Raw genomic sequence first — 18,920 nt, forward strand, 5'->3', positions numbered from 1 at the left:
ATGTTAACCACCACATTCCACGCATCATCTTTAACAGAAAATACACCCTGGGCACCGTCTCACTTAAGAGAAGGCAGTATCTCTAGGAGTTAAGCAGAAGGAATTGTTTCTGGCACAGATGGACAGAAGCTTTTTATTTCATATTTCTGAAGGGGACTCAAGAGATTGTTTTGCTTGTAGTACCTCCATCATTCTGCAATTAATTTGTCTAAGTAATAGAAAGCTCATTAAAAGCTTTTGCTCATGTAAAGCAAGAGTTGCTATATGTAATCTCTCTTGACAGACAGACATCCCTTGTAAAACTGATAAACTTGGCTGTGCTTGAGAAGAAACTACTGAATAAAATATTCTGCTAAAATATCACAAAAATAATTATGAAAATCTATTAAATGAGAAGAGTGCAAACTGATTTTAGAGGCTTTCCCCACCACCTACACCAGCAGGAAACAAGATAGGTCTGCACTATTACTTACCTTATATCTTTTTTTACATCCAGGAACAGGACAGGCAAAAGGTTTCTCATCCCCTCCATTCATGCACATTGAACTAAGGATAGCTTCAGAGCTGATAGCACTTTCTGTAGTCCAGGACTCATCACTGTCTGATTCTTCATAGTCTACTTCCTCTTCATCATATTCACTACCTAGAAAAGCAGGATAGTCAGATAAAACAAGACTAAATAAGAGCACAGCAAGATAACCCATTCTGCATTTATTACATCACCTACAATGACTTGTAATTTCCCCACTTTTGTCTTTTCTGGAAGACAGTTATTTTAAATTTTACAACCGTATCTTTCTTGTAGTTATTTATTCCTTCATAAAGACAACAGTGGTTCTTTTTCTAATAACCAGGACAGGCATTATTAATATATCTTCATAAACTGTTAACTGCACAGCACAGAAAATTCAAAGGACTGACTTTAAAACGCAGTTTCATTGCTTCTCAAACACCAGGATCTTTGCATCTTTCCCAGTGCCCTAACAGAAAATGTGCTCCCTCCCCTCCTCCAATTAAAGCTAATTTTAAGGCATTTCTTTATGCAATACAATTCTGAAGAGTGTAATTCTACAGATCATAAACAGTGTAAAATAATATGTTGACAAGTCCTAATGCATTTACTAGCCCTTTGGAATTAATAGGAATTATAGCACAACATTAATAAGAATTATATTGTAGCAATTATAGTTGTGAAATTCATTCCCTCAGGTGTGGGTATAAATTGCATTGTGTGGCTGCCCTGAACAGACCGCATTATGTTCCAGATATGCATAGACAGCCATCTGAGCAGCTGGTGCTGAGTTTATTTATTATTTTTAATTGCAATAACTATTAATGAAATCCTCTGAAAAAGTCAAATGTGAAACAAGAGAAATTAGAAAAGCAGAATTCCAACTGTAAAAATACACTTGAAAAAAGAAAAGCAAGGGAGGGAAGAGCCGCAGCTGATTAAAAAGAAAATATATGCACAGAGGGAGAGAGAGGGAAAGCTGAGGGAAACTTCTGTGGTGTCAGCAGGAGGTGGTGCTGTGTTTCCCCTCCCCTTTCTTCTTTCCCTTTCCCAGCTCTGCTAAATTTTATCCTTTCTGCTGAAAGACAATTTGGCTCCGAGTGCTGGAACAGCTCCCGCTATTAAAGACAGTTATGTGACACTTGCATGGCTCTTCCCTCATGTGCCCTTTCAGGGCACAGCTCTGAGCAGCTCTACCCGCCTAGGAGAAAATGCAGACAGATGCCTCACGGCACTTTAAAACATTCTGAATTCACAGGGAGAAGCCATACTGCCAAGTACAATGGGTTTTTTGGGGTGTTTCTGCTTCTGCTGAAACTCCATACTTACTGCCTCTTTGGACTCCCCCTTCCCCAGCATTCCCAGTCAGACTCAGCACTGAGTAACAACACGTGGCAACTGGTAGCTGCCAGCAGCCAGGGCTCCTGAGCTCTGGTCAGGACAGATGTCAGGCTGTCCACGTTTCTATCCCGTGGCTCCCATCTGTCCGGGATGGAGCGCAGATGAGGAAAGAGGGACGGTTTCCCACCAGCGACAAGCGCCGACACGAGCGCACGCACAGGCCCTGCAGCACATCTGGAAAACTCTGCCCTGCCGACTGCGGCTCCTCATCCCACTCGGAATGAGCGAGAGCCAAAGAAAGCATTATTGACCTCTTAAAATATTTCTGAACTCTAGGAACAGTTAACCTAAAATGAAGTTAAGAGTTGTTATAGTTTAATTAACTAATAAAAAAATGGAGGCAAAACCACAACTCTGCTTCTACGATTTCCTGCCCTTGATTGTATCTTGATGGAAAAAATTCCTCAAGCTGTTCCTTTCAAACCTTTTAGCTCAGTGGGGTTTTTTTAAAGCAAATTAAACAGAAAACCCTATTGTAAACACACATATGCACTCCTAGGATGACAAAACATACAATTCTAAACACTGATACCAACAATTTCTGTCTTGATAATCCCCCCCCGTTGTGTGCCCCCTTAAGAGAGGGTGATTTCTGCCCAAATAGGATTTTGTTCTCCTGAAGAAAACATCATTTGAAACTGTACAACATCTCTTAGGGACACCACTCCTTTTAGTGATGATAAGGAGTATGCATTCATAAAGCAACAGTCAGTGCTCTTTAAAACTTAATATGCAAGATGATGTATAAATAAAGAGACATAAAACAGTGGGGAAAAGCTGCAGTCAGTGCTATTTTGCATTTCCTTAGGTTTTCCTAAAGGGATTAGGGGGTGCCCTTTTAATTTTTCTTGTAGTTTTGTACAGTAAGATCCAATTCTGTAAAAATGTTTGCCTGTACTTCAAAGGTAGACTCAGTGAAAGAGAGAGACAGAGGAGACCAAACTGTGTGTGTAAGTATGTGGGAGATCACACCACCCTTATGGTTTTCTTTTCATTGGCTTACCAGAACAAAAATGCAAGATTTGGTCTAGTATACTCTAAGCAGTTCTTTAACCAGTATAAGCAAATGCTCCATTATCTTAAATTTTCAAATTCAGATGTCACTACAGATTTTACAAACACAATGAGCATTTTCATATGAATGACCACATAAATATGTACTTCTTCTTGAACAAAACGGTAATACTAATGGTGCCGTGTGACTTCACATGAAGCTAGAAGTGCAGTCCATCACTGCTTTTATCTACCAGTATCCTACTGAACTCAACTGCTTCTACTTTCTTAAAAAAAAAAAAACAGAAATCCCAAATATATTTAAAAGGATCTTGGTATAAGGAAAATGCAAAAAAATTTACTGCCTTGAAAATTTCATTAGCAATAAAAATTCAACCTTAAAATAATTATGTTGTTTCAGTTGTTATAGAAAAACTACACTGATTTAGTCATGCTTTTAACCGATTCTGCCTCGGAATTTAATTTCCTCAGTTGTCAGTGTCTAAGAGCAGCAACCCATGTGGTGCCTCACCGACTGCGTGCAACACATCAGAGAGGGGGGAAATAAAACAAGAGGAAAAACAAAAAGCACAACGCGCAGGTTGGCGCTGCCATCATAAACAGCCCCTGGATGAGGTATTTTAATTAAGTGGTGCCGGGCTGAGCACGGTGGCTTTGCCAGGCCGTTCCCAGGCGGAGCAGGAGGTGCTGGGCTCCATGTCAGGTGTACAAACTGCAACCCGAGCCGGCGCTGCCCCGGCTCCTGGGCAGCGTTCCCGGGGACCAGCAGTGCACCGAGGGGAAGCGCGCAGCAGCGCACTTTGATCAAGATAGAGTGAGTTAATTGCTTGCCTTTTTTTTTTTTTTTTCAAACTTGGTTGGTATTTCACAATTATATCTGTAAATATTTATTTTTTTAAAGGAAAAAGAAAAAAAAAAACCAATTAAGCGCTTTTGCATCTAACTTATGGCCTGCTCCAGGATGTAACAACTGCCTGACTTGGGCAGTGTTTGCAGTAACTCTTCAGAGAGGTCCCAGAGAGCTGCCTCGCTGAGCTCTGCTTGGATGCTGCCATGCTCATGGAAAACAGCTGGGGCACGCTGCCCTTAGGGCACTGAGCTGAGCCATTCCTGTAGCATGTGGGCCAATGGCTTTACCCTTCCTCCTCACGCTTGGAAAGCAGACTGAATGTTCCTCCCACTGAAAAATATGAGAACTAGGCTTCAGAAGTCTGAATAGCAAAAAAAATCCTCCCCCAAAACTCAATAACACACAGTTCTCTAAGACAAAGCATCTAAACATCTGGCTGATAGAGAAGCACATGCTTTCAGCAAGGCACTGTAAAATCTGCAATATTATTACCATAACTAAACACTGGTTCTACCATAGCAAAAAAAACCAACCCCAAACCCTCTCTTCTGGCAATGCTTTTTCTGAAGCTTCTTGCTAGATCATTGCTCTTTAACATAATATCCAGTTTCATCATCTGGCTTTCATTCAGAGACCCTACAGAGTTCTACCTTGGCCTAACCTAAACCACTGCTTTATTATCCAAATAACTCAGCAACATCTTCTTAATACTGCACCCGCCCTCGCATGCAATATTCCCTCAGTCCTGGCCCACAAAGCCATTTCCCCACTCCTCATTCTAGTGACTCTGCCAAAAGACTCACTTCATCTGTGCTGCCCCCAGCAGATCAAAAAATGAAACAAAACAAAGGCAAGGAAAGAATGCTAGCTCAGCCTTTTTTTTTCCCCTGCAATTTTCCATGCTGAGACAATGCCACTGCTCCTCAAAGGGGAGGTGAATTCCACTAGGCACAGCTCACATAATATGCCATATTGGAGCCAGATAGCACATAAAATTGCCTGTTATGAGAGCCACAAAACATACTGGGTCACAAAGAGTTCCAGCAAGTTACTTCTCTTGTAATTTTCACACTGCATTTAAACAACCCATCACAAATAAGGAAGCTGTCTATGTCACAGACAAAAGTAAAGGCGTGCACAAAAAGGGATTATGATTACTGCCTGCAGGGTAAGAAGCCTTTGTAGTTTGACAAAAAGCAAAACTGACCATAAAGACTTGGTCTACACCTCTGCTGCCAGTCAGTTTTCCTATCAAAATCAGTGAGAATGTCACTTAATCCTGCAGCAAACCTCTCACCTGTTCAATGCCCACTACTGCTTTTTCATTTTTCAGTAGATGAAATCAGTCATTTAAAGAGCTCAGAAATGGTTTGCAGAGAGCTAATTCATTTGACATTCTGGAACAGATAACATCCCAGCTACACTGCTGAAAATCTGGGCCCTCACCTTTTATATTTCTGGGGTTTATTCTGTATTCACACCACTTTAGCTAAGACAGATTTTGCCTTTTGCATGAGTGAATTCATTCTGTGGTGAGATTTACAGAGGATTTTCCCCTGAACTTGAAATGAATCTCGGTTCTAGCAGGTGCACAGCATTTGTTGCTACATCGCTTTTCAAATCTAAAGCCTTCTCTGCTGTGCCTTTAAATATAAAAAAGACAAAGCTGATTTAAACCAGCACAAACTGCGTGTGCCATTTTAATGAGCAGGATCTATCTTGACCTCTGATCAAGAACATTATGAGTTCTTCCTTTCTCCTCCCATGAAGAAAAGCAAACCCAAAACATCCTTGCCAATTATTTCTGTGACCAGAAAGCATACATTTAAGTATACAATGAATAACTATGAGCAAATAGCCTACTGCAGTGGGAACCAACATTGCTAGTGTCACCGAAAGTTCATGGTAATTCCATGGATTTCTCATAAAAATTCAGCTTCACACTTTGTCCCGTGTGAGACTTGCAGTTTGTATTTCATGGAAACAGTTTTATGAGAGCACTTCTTATGTTAAGAACTTTGCATTCCCATATACTGTGACAGTTTCCTTGATAAAAAAAAGTGAATTATTAATATTGTGTGAATTTTGGGTTAACACTAAAGCACATTTATGGATTTGTCAGACTTCTTCCTTCTGTGCCCATGGATGCACACAGCAGGGACAATGTTCCTACAGCTGATACTCATTGCTGATCTAAAAACATATCAAGTCATTCAAAATGAAATGTTCTTCCTTCATATAAAGAACAGGAAATAAATGCTCGGGGCAATGAAACACAAAACAGTCAAATAACAGCAGCCATGCAAGTCTTTAGTCCAGAAGCTGCAGCAGGACTCTCAGCTGAGAGCTGGTATAGGTGGCACAGTGCACTGGCTCTGCAAACTCCAGCCACCAATGTCAGACACTGAACCATCCAGACACACCAAGTCAGGGTCTTTGCTCGCTTGCTTGCGTTGGTGGGTGGAGAGAGGGGACTCAGAGGACAGAAAGCGGTTTTCAGCCTTTGCAAAAAGTCCACTGAGATGAATTTCTTACATTTTCAAAAATACTTTTACCATTCATGTCCACAAAGATGATGTAGATGCAACTGAAGAAAACCCGGGTTTAATAGAGCATTGTGCAGTGCTACAGACACTGGCACTTTAGACAGCAAGTGCCATTCCAGTGTTTGGATTAAGCATTTAAGTACCACAAGCACTAGGTTCACCTCAGTGAAGGCCAGAGCACGTGGGTATAAGCACAGGCAGTCGAGCTTTTGCTCTTCTCCCAGTAAATATTCCTGATCCTCATTTCTGGGTGAGGAGGGGCAATTCTGTGCTCAAAGCCAACTGCATGCTCGGAACTTTGCTGTCACTGGTGGGAGCTGATTGAGATGGTTATGCTTTGTCAAACAGGCACTTGCCAGGGCTGACAGAGGCCTCCATCCCTCTTCATGATCACAGCAGAGCCATGCAAATAGCAATTAGGACTTACCACGGCCCTGGCCCTGTGCCAGGCAGGGCGGGGGCTCAGGGCTGTCCCGCTGGCCGCTGCCAGCCCTGCACAGCGCGTCCCGCGGGCTCTGGCTGCTGCTGTCAGCATCCTCCTCTTCCCATGACACCAGTCAGAGCAGGATTTGGCCAGAACAATGTCTTCTGGAGAAACCACCCTTCCTTTTCTCTTTTCCAGTCCTCTCCTCGCTCAGATCAAGTATCAAGCGCTAAATAATGAGCTGTTAGGATGTGTTGCTGCCCAGAAGAACTAATTTTCTATTGTCTCTGGCTGAAGCAAGGCTCAGCTAATGAATAAGCACCAAGAGAATTTCAGAAATGCACCTCATGTAATGATGTGAACACAGATTCAAACACAAAAAACAGCATGCTTTTTTATCATTAATTTTAGGCGCAAGGCACTTGAAAGCGCTAGAGAAAATAAGTTAGGCAAAAAAAACCCCACAAAACACTTATCCGTGTTTGTTTGCATCACTTGAAGAGTAGCTTTCAGACCACACTTTCAGACCTCCACTGCTATACCAAAGGAGGGAACATTTAAGCATCCAAGGCTATGGGAAGGTGTTTCTGGACATCCTCTCCCCTCTCTCCCAGTCAAATGGCAACTGTAACTTGCACAGTCACAGAGACAGCCTGAAAAGATCCTTCCCCCTGCTATTTTGGAGGGTGGTGCTTCAAACAGGATGAACCCACACATAGTTACACATCCAGCACCCTAGTGTTTTAAATGACATGGTAGATAGGTCAATTCCAACATTTCACACCAACTGCAGTTCTCATTTCAGTGCTCTCAGTGTAAGCTCATACTGAATTTTAAGTGACTGAAAATGTATCCCATTACAAGGTTTGGATTCGCTTTGAAAAGCATGCAAGCACTCCTACTGGTAAAACATAAATCTGAATACATTGTATTTTGGTATATAATGATTTTGGCTGAGCTAACCTATATGGGAAATCACCCTAAAATGTTGGAGGTTAAGCTAGAATGATAAAGGTACAAAATAAACCTAAAGTTTAATATTTAAAGTGCTATTAGTATGACATTAGCCCTACATCTTCTTTTTCACTGTCAGCAAAATGGAGAACTATTTACACATGAGATCTGCTCTCCATTTTGGGCTACTACAGAAACAGAACTAACATACTCAGGTTTAAAAAATAAAGTCCTCCAGAGCCAATACTGGGTTTGGTGGAGCAGCTGGATTCTATCTGGCCTTAGGAACAACTGTGTGCCATTTTCTTTCCTGATATATCTGTGTCTTGATACTGGTATAGCAAAGAACAGTCTTTAAAACTAAAGCACTGTAAATCCTAATCCAAAGTTTATAAATCCGCTAGCACACCTATATAAGCAGATATGTTACAACTTATTTAATGTATAAATGCAAACAAAACATACATGTAATAAGATAAATAAATTAAAAAAAAATCCATCACTTCCAATTACTTGTGGAACAGCAACTAATCACAAAAACATGCATGTAAAGAACTGATTCTGGAAAAAAACAGTCAACTGATACCACGGCATGTGTTTTGTAGAGCAGGGCTTTCTGAGAACGCTGCAGAGGTGCTAAAGCAAATTGTTATAATGTCACTGCACAATGTGCTGTTGAGGTTTTATGGTCACACTGCGCCAATAGTCTCGGGAAGTTATTTTGCATTCTTATATAAACTTTTTCCCCCAATCCTGTTTTCCACAAAAAAGGGCTTTCAATAATGTACAATCTTGTGTTTATACACAGTACAGGAAAAACATGATAAACCCAAGAACACGATCTCTACTTTAAACATATTTAAAAACTAGATTTCTACAACTTCATGTAAACAAGAATAAGCTGTTAAACACTCACCAAAAAAGAACATAACCTTCCTGTAATTAAATGGCAGTGTTTTACATGGCACTTTTTAAAAATCATGAAAATAAAAAAAGTAAATAAATAAATCAATCCAGCAGACCCCTCCCGATTTGAGGCTTAACCTGCAAAGTAATGTAACAGTAATAAAACCTATGCCAGCTGGAATCCTTTCTTTTTCTGGCTTTGGCATGAGAAGCAAGAGCAGGTATATGTTTGAAGAAAAACAAAGTAGGACATTTTCCACCTTTAGTCACAGGATGTTAATTGAACTCTGGCAAATGTTTAAAGATATTCACAAAATGTTCAAAAACGAATTAAAACCAGTTGGGGCTGAGAAAAAGAAATCCATCCTTCCTCCCCTCCCTTCTCTCCCCTCAAACATCTGTTCCAAACTTATACTCCAAAAACCACAGCGAGGAACAGTCATAATTAATGTTATTTTGGCTTTTTAGTTGCTAGGCCTGCATTCCTAGGTTAGAAATACAAAAATACAAGTTCAGGGCACTGTTACTGTACTTAAGGACTCTCCTGATGCATGTAACAAAATTGCAGTTTTTCTTTTCTCTTCTTTACCCCATTTGATAAGGAAAGAGAAGGAGAAAATAGAAACGGTACCAGGAAACAGTTCCATGTTGAAGATAAAGGATTACAATAAAAAGTACCTACATAAATGAACTACACTTTATGAAGCTATGAAAATACATTTGAGACATGTTTTATACATGCTTTACAGCTGTACAAAAGCTATCCAGCCACTTAGAGTGCAGGCCATAAAACTGCTAACGCTCACGGTCCCTCCGCACCCCAACTGCCGCGCCGTGCCTCCAGCAGCGTGCGAATCCTGGTGGGATGCACTTAGCTCCCACCAGGCCCCCCCTCCCCAGGCATTGCTATCACTGTGCAGGTACTGCCTGCACTACACCTGATTTCAGCAGGATCTGGCTGGGCAGATGTGCTCCTGTGAATGGGCTGCAGCATGCAGCATGCACGTCAGCCCCGGCGCAGCGCGCGGAGGACCAGGGTGCGGAGGAGCTGCAGAGGTGCAAGACAGCTCAGAGCTTTTTCAGCAGCTTTGGGCTGAGGAAATGTCATGTTTATGAGGCCCAAGAGGGCTGCAAACCCCTGACCAGCAACACGGGAGGCAATGACAAATTCTCTGCTTCAATGCACTGAAGGGCCGGGAGGATTCAATCTGCATGAACATACACTGACCACTTCTCCCTGCCTGCTTCTGGAGCTCTGACCATCTAGATTTAAGAAACACCATCAGCATGATTTCAGAGCTAGCCCCAAGACTCAGAATTACCAGTAAGGGCTAAAATGGCTGTCAACTACTGAGCAAGAATTAAGGCTTTTGTCAGTTTAACTACACAAAAAATCTACAGGAAAGATCTGTTGTGTTTTTCATTAATCCTACTTTGTGTTTCTCAGAAAGAAATTAACCCAAGCATAAGAACACATTTGGTGGGGAGTCATGTCTCCTCTCTCATATTTAAAGACAAGGATTCTGATAAAATAAAGTGTGCAGTGTGCCTGTTACATTGTCACAAGCCTTTCTTTGAGGCTGTCATTGTTTCAATCAGGTCTACAAAATGTATGCTAGCAGGTGTGAGTTGTTTCAGGTGACATATCACTGGGCTGAAATCAAAGTAGTTTTCAAGTACTTTCCATTGCTCCTTGGCTTCTTGAATCCTCTGACATTAGAGGCAGAAATGCTCAGAAATTGTTGTGAATGGCACTGCCATCAAAGTAGTTTTCAAATTGCTACTTTCCATTGCTCCCTGGCTTCTTGAATCCTTTGGCATTGGAGGCAGAAATGCTCAGAAATTGTTGTGAATGGCACTGCCTGACTATATATGGAAAAACCTTTCAAGAGGGAGACTATGCTAGCAAGGACAAAGCACCAGCCTTTATCTTCACCAAGAATTAGGGTGATATCTTCCACCTGCCAGCCACAAGCACTAAAAAGACAAGAGGATCTTGTGGTTTTAGGGGTCAGCAAATGTTTCATGGTTTTTAGCTCACTTGGAAATACACAAAAGCTACAAAGAACTCTGTTTTTTCTAAAATGTCACATACTTTTGAGAATCTTGTACTGGCTAGCATCAACTCATGATACACCATTTCCCCTGTGAAGTAAACCTCTCTGGGTTATAAGTCATGGAGTGTGAAGTGGTATGTTAGTCCTTGCTTTTTATTACATCTGATTTGCTTTGGCCACAATGCAAGGAAAACTCAAACATTTGCTTAAGTTTCATCATCTTCAGCACACTGAAGTGCCGCCTAAATGAGTCTGGCTTTTTTTCTGCTAAACCCTAACACTGCTGTCAGTGTGCAGACATGCAGCACCAGTGGACATGGAGTAATTTTTTCAGTCCTCCAGGTACTGCAGTGATACAGATAAATCCCCTTTAATGTTGCAGTCTACCATAAATATATGTATACACGTTACATATACACACATCTAAATTTAAATAAACACCTAAAAGCTCCATGTGGCCACTACTGTTTCTAACTTGGAGAAAAACCATTTGTGTTTTCAGCTAGGAATTTTCAAGATAATTAGCAGATTACTTACAAAGTTAAATAGTAAATAAATAAATAAAAATCCTTCCACCAATTGGCCCTTGCAGTATAAACACACAAACATGAATGCCATCATTGTTACCCAGAGCTGCTGAAGTAACTTTTTGAGTGTCACACTATTCCTATGTTAAACCAGTTATGCCACAAGCTGTGAAAGGCAGACACAATGTGCTTTCTACAAAATGCGTATTTTTTTTCACATTTGGAGAAGATAGGTCTGTGTGTGTTGGGTGTGCTTGTACACAAAAATCCCAATCCTATCACCAATTAACACAGAGATAATCTTTACTTTTAAGCTTATTGTACATTTTTTGTTCTTGACACTGTTAAAAATGGTTTGCCAGGGTAGGCTGCTACGATGGGGATTATAAAATAGTTCCTGTGCTTGGAAGTACTTTAAATCTACAAGCCATGTTTCTATTGCTGCTTTGTAGCTCAAACCCCAAAACTAGTGATGATTTTATGAGTTGCTGTAGTCTAGACAACTCGGTTACTTTTCAATTAAATTGTTCCTTGGGGAGACTACTGTGAAAATTCCCATACAATTAATTACAGGTATGTGCAATTAAAACACAATTCTACAGCACAGTAGCTTTACAATTGCTGCTGCAATTTATGTCTGTATCAAGCAAGAATGGTCTGAAGGGGCTGGGAAGACAAAGTACAACATGCAGGAGATTACATGTAAAGCTACCTGTAGTGAATGAAATGAAATAAAAGGTAGTGGTAAATTTTTGTGTGCCTTTTCCTATGGTCAGATTCAGAATTCTACTAGAGAGCACAAAATCTGACAACTGAGCTAATCTTCCCAGAAGATATTTTTATAGCAAACTGGGCTCAACACATTTTTACTGCCAAGTTAAAGAGCAAATCAGAAATTTAACAGAGTTATAATGAAAATGCACCCATAAAGCAGGAAAATGAAGAAAAACAGAAAATGCAGCAATAAGCTGAGAGGAATCATGATTAAAAAAAGTCAACATGCATTTCCCCTCACAGCAAAGCCTCATTTTCCCCCATTGCTTATTTTCTCATTAGTCTTACTTTCCTCTATATACACTTAAGAAAAAGTCCTTTTAACTCTAAAAGGAATTTAAATGGTTAGAAACAACACTTTAAAATAATATAATTCTGTGAATATAGCATAGGCCTTTTTGTACTTATAAGTTAGTTTAAGATGGAGTTAAACAAAGGACTGAGCAGGGGAGGTTATCATAGCACATGTCTTTATGCAAACCATGGAAAAGATTAGATACAGTAGACTCTCCATAATTTTGCTCCATCTTCAAATTTTACAGGCTTTGATCAGTGGAAATACCAAACCTCTGAAAAATTAAGACACTTATGGGTCATGTCAGCTTGTCTTGCACAGCCCTGCAGAAATCCTCCAGGATCTGTACCCCAGAGCTACAGGACTATGAAAGAACTGTAGTCAGGGACTTGCAGCCCTGTGGTCCTTGCAGCCTTAACCAACACTCCTCATTCACCTGGTCCACGTGCACTGACACAGGTGGACTTTGAGGGGTCCCAAGCACCCTGTAAAACAAACCAGATCACTTCTGTAAGGCCAACAGGGCTGGGGTTTGCGAGTCCTTACGACTCTGGTTTTGCCTGGGAGATAAAAAAAAGACACCAGGGCCTCCCTTGAAAGAGACACAGCCATCAAAGTGGGCCAGCTGCCATCCTGCCTCCCTTTAGGGTTCAGCCAAACTGCAGAGCAGGTACCCAGGTAATTGCACAGCTACAGGTCAAAAAATGTGCAGGTTTGCCCAAGTCTTGGTCTTCAGGATTATTTCAAGCTGTTTGGTTTGGAGCTACAAGTTAGTCCAAGATGTGACAACACTATTGCTGCTCCTACAGTATGGAATTATCTCTGCTCTGCAGATCCTCCAAGCCTAAGTCTCAGTATGTTCTGGGAATGTAAATCTTCTGGTTTGGTTTAGTCACTGAGTAACCAGGTTAATACACAGTCTTGTCTCTCTAAGGAAGCTAGGCAGTCACCTGACAGCTGATGATTGCTAGGAAAGAAAAAAAAAAAAAATCAGCTTCTGAGGCATTTAGCTGAGCACAATGATGAACACTTGAACATTTTTTCACTTTGGATTACTGAAGAAAGAGCTAAATATGTACAAGTTTACAACCTGGCTCCCTGGAATTGGAATGTGACATCTAGCTCTGAAAAAACATCTTTTAGCTGTGGGAACAAATCCCACCTGTTCTATGAAAACCCCTACAGGAAATAATTGTCCTTTTACTTACATTTTTTCATTGTTATTAGAAACCTTCTATTATAGCTCTATTCCTTAAGGTAGAAACTGGAAACTACTACAGATTTCTCTTATTATTCATCATCACCTCAGCCAAAAGCTCATGTTAAAATCTCATACCATCTCTAAGCACACACATATACTATAGTTAAGTTACACATTGATCAACTGTTTTGCACAATGTAATTCATTATTTTTTTCATTATTTTGTACAAGAACACCCATAAGGCTCTGTTGGAATAGGTGCCTCACACTGCTAAATGCTGGGCAATTATTTGTACAATATTAGTTAGCGTGCAGGATTAATATATGGCCCCAAACCTGCAATTAGATGGAACCATTTTGTCCCCAGTAAATAAAGTTCTCTTGTGTCATCTCCACAGAAATGTGAAAACCCCGCAACAGCGAAGCACTTCAGAAGGAAATGTTGTCAGGGACCACAATTCAGTTCCCACAAGATATTTTAACATAGATTTTTTTCCTGCCTTGCAGGTCTGAAATATCAAATGTATTCAAACATTCATTATGGAGAACTGGAGAACTGAATTAGGTCTTCATTTTGTGAAGTACACCTTACTTATTTGCCCATAGTGTTTATCCAAGAGTGAGTCCATGTATCTAATTTTTAATAAAAACATGGCATAAAAGTTCTTCAGTCTCTGAGCAGGCAATTAAACAAGTAGAAAGTTCTGAACAAGTAATGAGATGGTTCCTCAGACATCTGAAAGTCTGTTTTTTCAAGCTGCAACAGAGCTTGCTTGATTTGTGCTTTACTGTGCTAGACACCCTGTAAGTCAAGCACACAAAAACTTAACACTTCTCAACAATTTAATACAACAGCCCTGGGATTTGAGTTAATATTTCTACTTTTCATTATTTTTTTCAATTACATCTGCATGATACTAGGCCACTTTAAGATGAAGTGTAATAATTAAATTCAAGCATTTACAGTATGCTAACACAGGTGAAGAATTTTTGAAGTGAATGGCTAAAGCTGGGTTTTGGTGACTACATAAATTCTTGAGCTTGCAACTCTGCAAGTGGTGAATACTCCACTCCAGTCTGACAAAGCACTTGCTTTGTGCTCCAAGTCAGGCAGCATTTACCTCCCCAGTATTAGGTGCTAAGCATTCATCATGTGCTTGAAGCCCATGTGACCTGAATTTGTAGTGTGATTTTCAAAATGCCATCAATGTGTACTTGTTCCCACTTGTTTGTCCTCCCAAGTCTAATTTCAAGCTCCCTTAAGATCTAGTAAAGGAATATTTTGCAATCCACTTTGCTTATAAAAATTAGCCGACCACAAAAGAGCAGTGTCTCTCTAGCTGTAGCAATATTGAGTAAATCTTCATTGCCCAAAGAGAAAGCTGTTGCAGATTATCAGCTGAGTAGCAGATTGAATGGTTCAGAGTCTACTCTGATTCAACCTAACATGGAGTTCAGAAATGCCACCTGCTGACAGCAGCCAAACAGATTCTGCTATAAATAGCAGTTCTGCTACAAATTCAGCTTAATTCAGCTACGTATTAATAGCACATCCATCAACACAAAAAAGCTTTGAGCACCTAACTCCTCCTCCTGTAAGTCTTCAATTAATTTGGGGGGGGGAACACCCCTGTTATTTTACATTTCTGCTGTTCACTCTAAACTCACAAAGTAGTTCAGCTGAGCAGATCTCTTTTTCTTGCTGGATTCTGTTTAGTGTGCAGTTCCAGCACTCTGTGCAACAGCTGTCTGTGCCATATGATTACTTCATTGTTGAAAGCCTGACATATGGAAACTCTACTGAAATGTTAGCTGCTTTGATACCTATGAAGAGGAATGAGCTTTTACATTACAACAACGCATTTTTTCAACAACTTAAAGTAAAAAAAATTAAACACATGTTTAGAATCTAAACCATATTAGTTTCCAGCATATGCCTGTAACTCTATTTCAGTGCCCAATTCCAAAGGCTGGTTACTATTGTGGTTTTGGTTGCTATTACCAGCAAACAATGGGTGGTTTTCTTTCAGCTTTTGCATTCTTGGAAAAGAAAAGGGAACAGATTCAAGAGGAGGCCGGTGGGATTCCTTCATGAGTTATCCATGAAGGCAAACTCTATACAGCAGAATTACAGGAATGGTATTTCATATCATGGAGATAACAGTACATGAGATAACCAGGCTTATTGGGAAAAGTCCCTAATTGCCACACAGTGTTTCACTTCCCAAAATCAAAGCTTCTACAACCAACAGCTCCTTAGTGGACCAGAAGAAAGGTGGATCCTTACAGATCAATTTCTGAGTCCCAGCTGCCTTTGGCAGGTAGAGAAAGGAGCTCCTTTGCTGTAATATACAGACTTTCCTCCCCTGTAAATTAGTCACCCATAGAGGGAACAATGATGCCCTAAATTATTTCATCAGCAGCATGAACACTTGTTAACACAGAAGGAAGCTGTAACTTTTTGGTCACTGTTTTGCCAGTAGTAGCATTTGAATCCTGAACAAAATCCATCTGAATCGGAGAAGATACTAAGAGTCTGAGTTTTTAGGATTTATTAATTTTATTGAGTAAAAATTTATATGTACCTTTTAGAAAATATTCAGTCTTAGAAGATATTCTCTAATGATGTAAATGGGATATGATTCTCCTTAATTTAGTTACCTAGACCTGAATCAAACAAAAATATATTTAAAATTATTGCAGACATTTAAGAATGCAATCATTCTAGGTATAAAAAGTACTCTTAACTACACCAGGCTCTGAAAATAAGATACTAGGGGAAGACTGATTTTTTTTTTCTTTTGATTGAAAATTAATCGAATTTCACTTTCTGTTACAGAATGACATATATTAGGTCGTGTTTCACCACTAGTATGATTTATTAGACAAAAATTGGCCCATTTCACATAGTGTGTTCTGACTGAAATAGTGCAGCTTTAGGACTACTGACAAAGCTACAAAGCAATCATGATTTCAGTTTTAGTATATGCTCTATATATCTACAAAACCACTCCTTTATTATAAATCTGCCAAAGCATCTTTCAGATAGTATCCTCAGATGGCAAATGCAGTAATTTCTACATCAACAGTAATAATTTGATAGCCTCAGTAGTATTTTTTTCAAGTCTCACAACATTACTTTGCTGAATTTTTAGGCATATTTCATTAAAATATCACTCTTTAGATGTTAGACTTCTTAAAGGTTAAGGCAAATCCTACAAAGCATTTTTTTTTTACTCCAGATTAAAATGATTTATTACTTTCAAGTTTTGCCAGAAAGGAAAAAAAACCCCAGAATTGTAAAGTTAGGTATTTTCTGTGGGTAGAAAATGGGGTCACATTAATAGATACTGAGACTGGTCTGGTGGAAATTTCAAGGAAGTCTGGCATATTTATGAAAGGTAAAAACTTTCAAATGCAATCAATCAAAAATGACTGAACAAATATGACTCCCCAGAAAGGCATTTATCCCAATTAATAAGACAAACCAATAGTTAGTCACCTACTCAAATGACAGCTGTAAATCAAAATGGGACTTGCCAATTCTCTCATGGGGTCAGCCTATGACCACCCATGAAAACTGCACTCTTTCATCTCCTTCCCAAGTGGAAGGGCTGAGAAATGGCCACAGCTGTTCCAGGCAACCACAGCATCCTCAAGACTTCATGCCAGGACTGGCTGCCATCCACTGCTCCAAATGATCAGGCAGTAAATAGGTCTATAAACCTATTAAAACTGCATAAATGTTATAACTTGTAATCTGTATAAAATAAAAAATAAACAGGAAAGGATGTCTGAGAGCCAGCTTCTTCACAGCAAAATGAAATGCTAAGTGTGAGGTTTTCAAGTACTCCAGCTTTTCTTTTTCTTTCCTTTTTTTTTTTTTTTTTTTTTCTGCAGAGGAAGGTGGGAGGGCACAAAACTTGGGGTTGAACTATTAAAAAGCCAGTTGGCAGTATTAAACTCTTACTTCAGGATTTATAGGAAGGCAAAAAATTCACTCCAGGCTGAAATTTACTATTCCAGGCCTGGAATAGCTAAAAAAAAAAAAAAAAGTCATAAATACAAAGAAAAATAATAAACACAAAACAGTGGTTTCAGATGATTTTTGGCATTTCTTCAATGCAGAAGTGGCTTTATTTTCTTTTTTTTTGAATGAGATTCACCACTATGAATTACTTTTCTAACTAAAATTTGGAACAGGTTATTTTACTAATTAATTCCCAATAAGTTACTATCACTGGATCTCTTAAAGCTTTTCAGTATGAAGAGATATCATAGCTTTCAAAGGAATGTCACTCCTCTGACTTACACTCAAAAGCCAGGAAGTCAGGAGTGGAAATTTCATCTGTGAGCCACACAGATGTACAAAAACATTCAAAAAATTAACAACGTATGTTAAGGATGCAATGCCAGCCCCATTTTTATCCATAACTAGACTTCATTAGTTTTGTGGGTTTAAAATTGACATTTAAAAATAAAAGCAACATAAGTTTTTGTGACTTAATTGACTGCTCCTTAAATAAAGAGATATTTCAGTATTTGCAGACTGCTAACATCTTTCCAAAATAAGCTCTGTGCTGGTGCTACTTTGCTCTGTTTCCCTCTCACCCTAAGGAGCCTTTACTCCTGATGGAAGCCATTTCTTTTGCTAAATCCTGCCTGTGAACTCTAACAAGACCATTTAAGCCCTACTAAACAAAGTCTCCTGGGAGACACGATTGTTAAAATAAAAACCGGAGCAAATTTTTAAAGTGAACTTTCTGCAACCATTAGAGGATGCAGGTCTTAAGAAGAAGAGAAAACTTGTTATAGGAGAGGGAACAAAAAGCCAAATGTAAGCAGAGAGCATATGCCAGCCACCCTGAGGGAACAGAGGGGAGGTATAGAAAATGAACTGCTGCATTTCTACTTCCCACCAAAAGCACAGACGGGCCATTTCAAGGGACTAACACATACAGAAGCTGAAGACAAATACATGTCTGCCTCATTACCTGAGAAGAGCCTTAAAGAGCACGCTTCTTTGCTGAATATTTCTGCTTCTCTATGAATAATCTCCTTCACCAAGGAGCAGGAGGTGCTTTCATGTGCACGTGCAGCATTCGCAGCATGGACGTGGGTCAGTCTGGATGCTGCTCAGCTCTGCCTGAGAACGAGGCCCCATGGTCCTTTGGCACAGGTTTTTACTGCAAAACTTAACAAACACTCTCTGCAGCCAAAACACCTTGAACTGCTTCTTACCACGTTTCACAAGCTGAGTGGGTTTGAGTCTGGTCACTACACAGATGAGAGATCATTAGATGAAATTGCACTCTGCTGAAAACTTACAGCAGTAGCTTAAAACCATCGGGAAGTGGCGAGACATCGCCAACTGGTGGGGACATGCACCAATGTGACTGGGATCCAGGCAGCTCCTGGCTTCACCCAAGCCAGGACTAACAGCCCTGGGAAAGCCAAGAT

General features: G+C 39.9%; 1 protein-coding gene across 1 annotated transcript in view; it reads right to left on the reverse strand.

The window, feature by feature from the left end:
* Positions 1 to 18,920, reverse strand: part of JAZF1 (JAZF zinc finger 1) — a 188,122-nt gene that overhangs the window by 8,300 nt on the left and 160,902 nt on the right. The window contains exon 4 of the mRNA XM_059845586.1: positions 474 to 643. Within this exon, the coding sequence (XP_059701569.1) occupies positions 474 to 643 (170 nt within the window). The remainder of the gene's footprint in view (positions 1 to 473; positions 644 to 18,920) is intronic.

The sequence above is a fragment of the Haemorhous mexicanus genome, chromosome 1 (genome assembly GCF_027477595.1).
Source record: "Haemorhous mexicanus isolate bHaeMex1 chromosome 1, bHaeMex1.pri, whole genome shotgun sequence".
Classification (NCBI taxonomy): Eukaryota; Metazoa; Chordata; class Aves; order Passeriformes; family Fringillidae; genus Haemorhous; species Haemorhous mexicanus.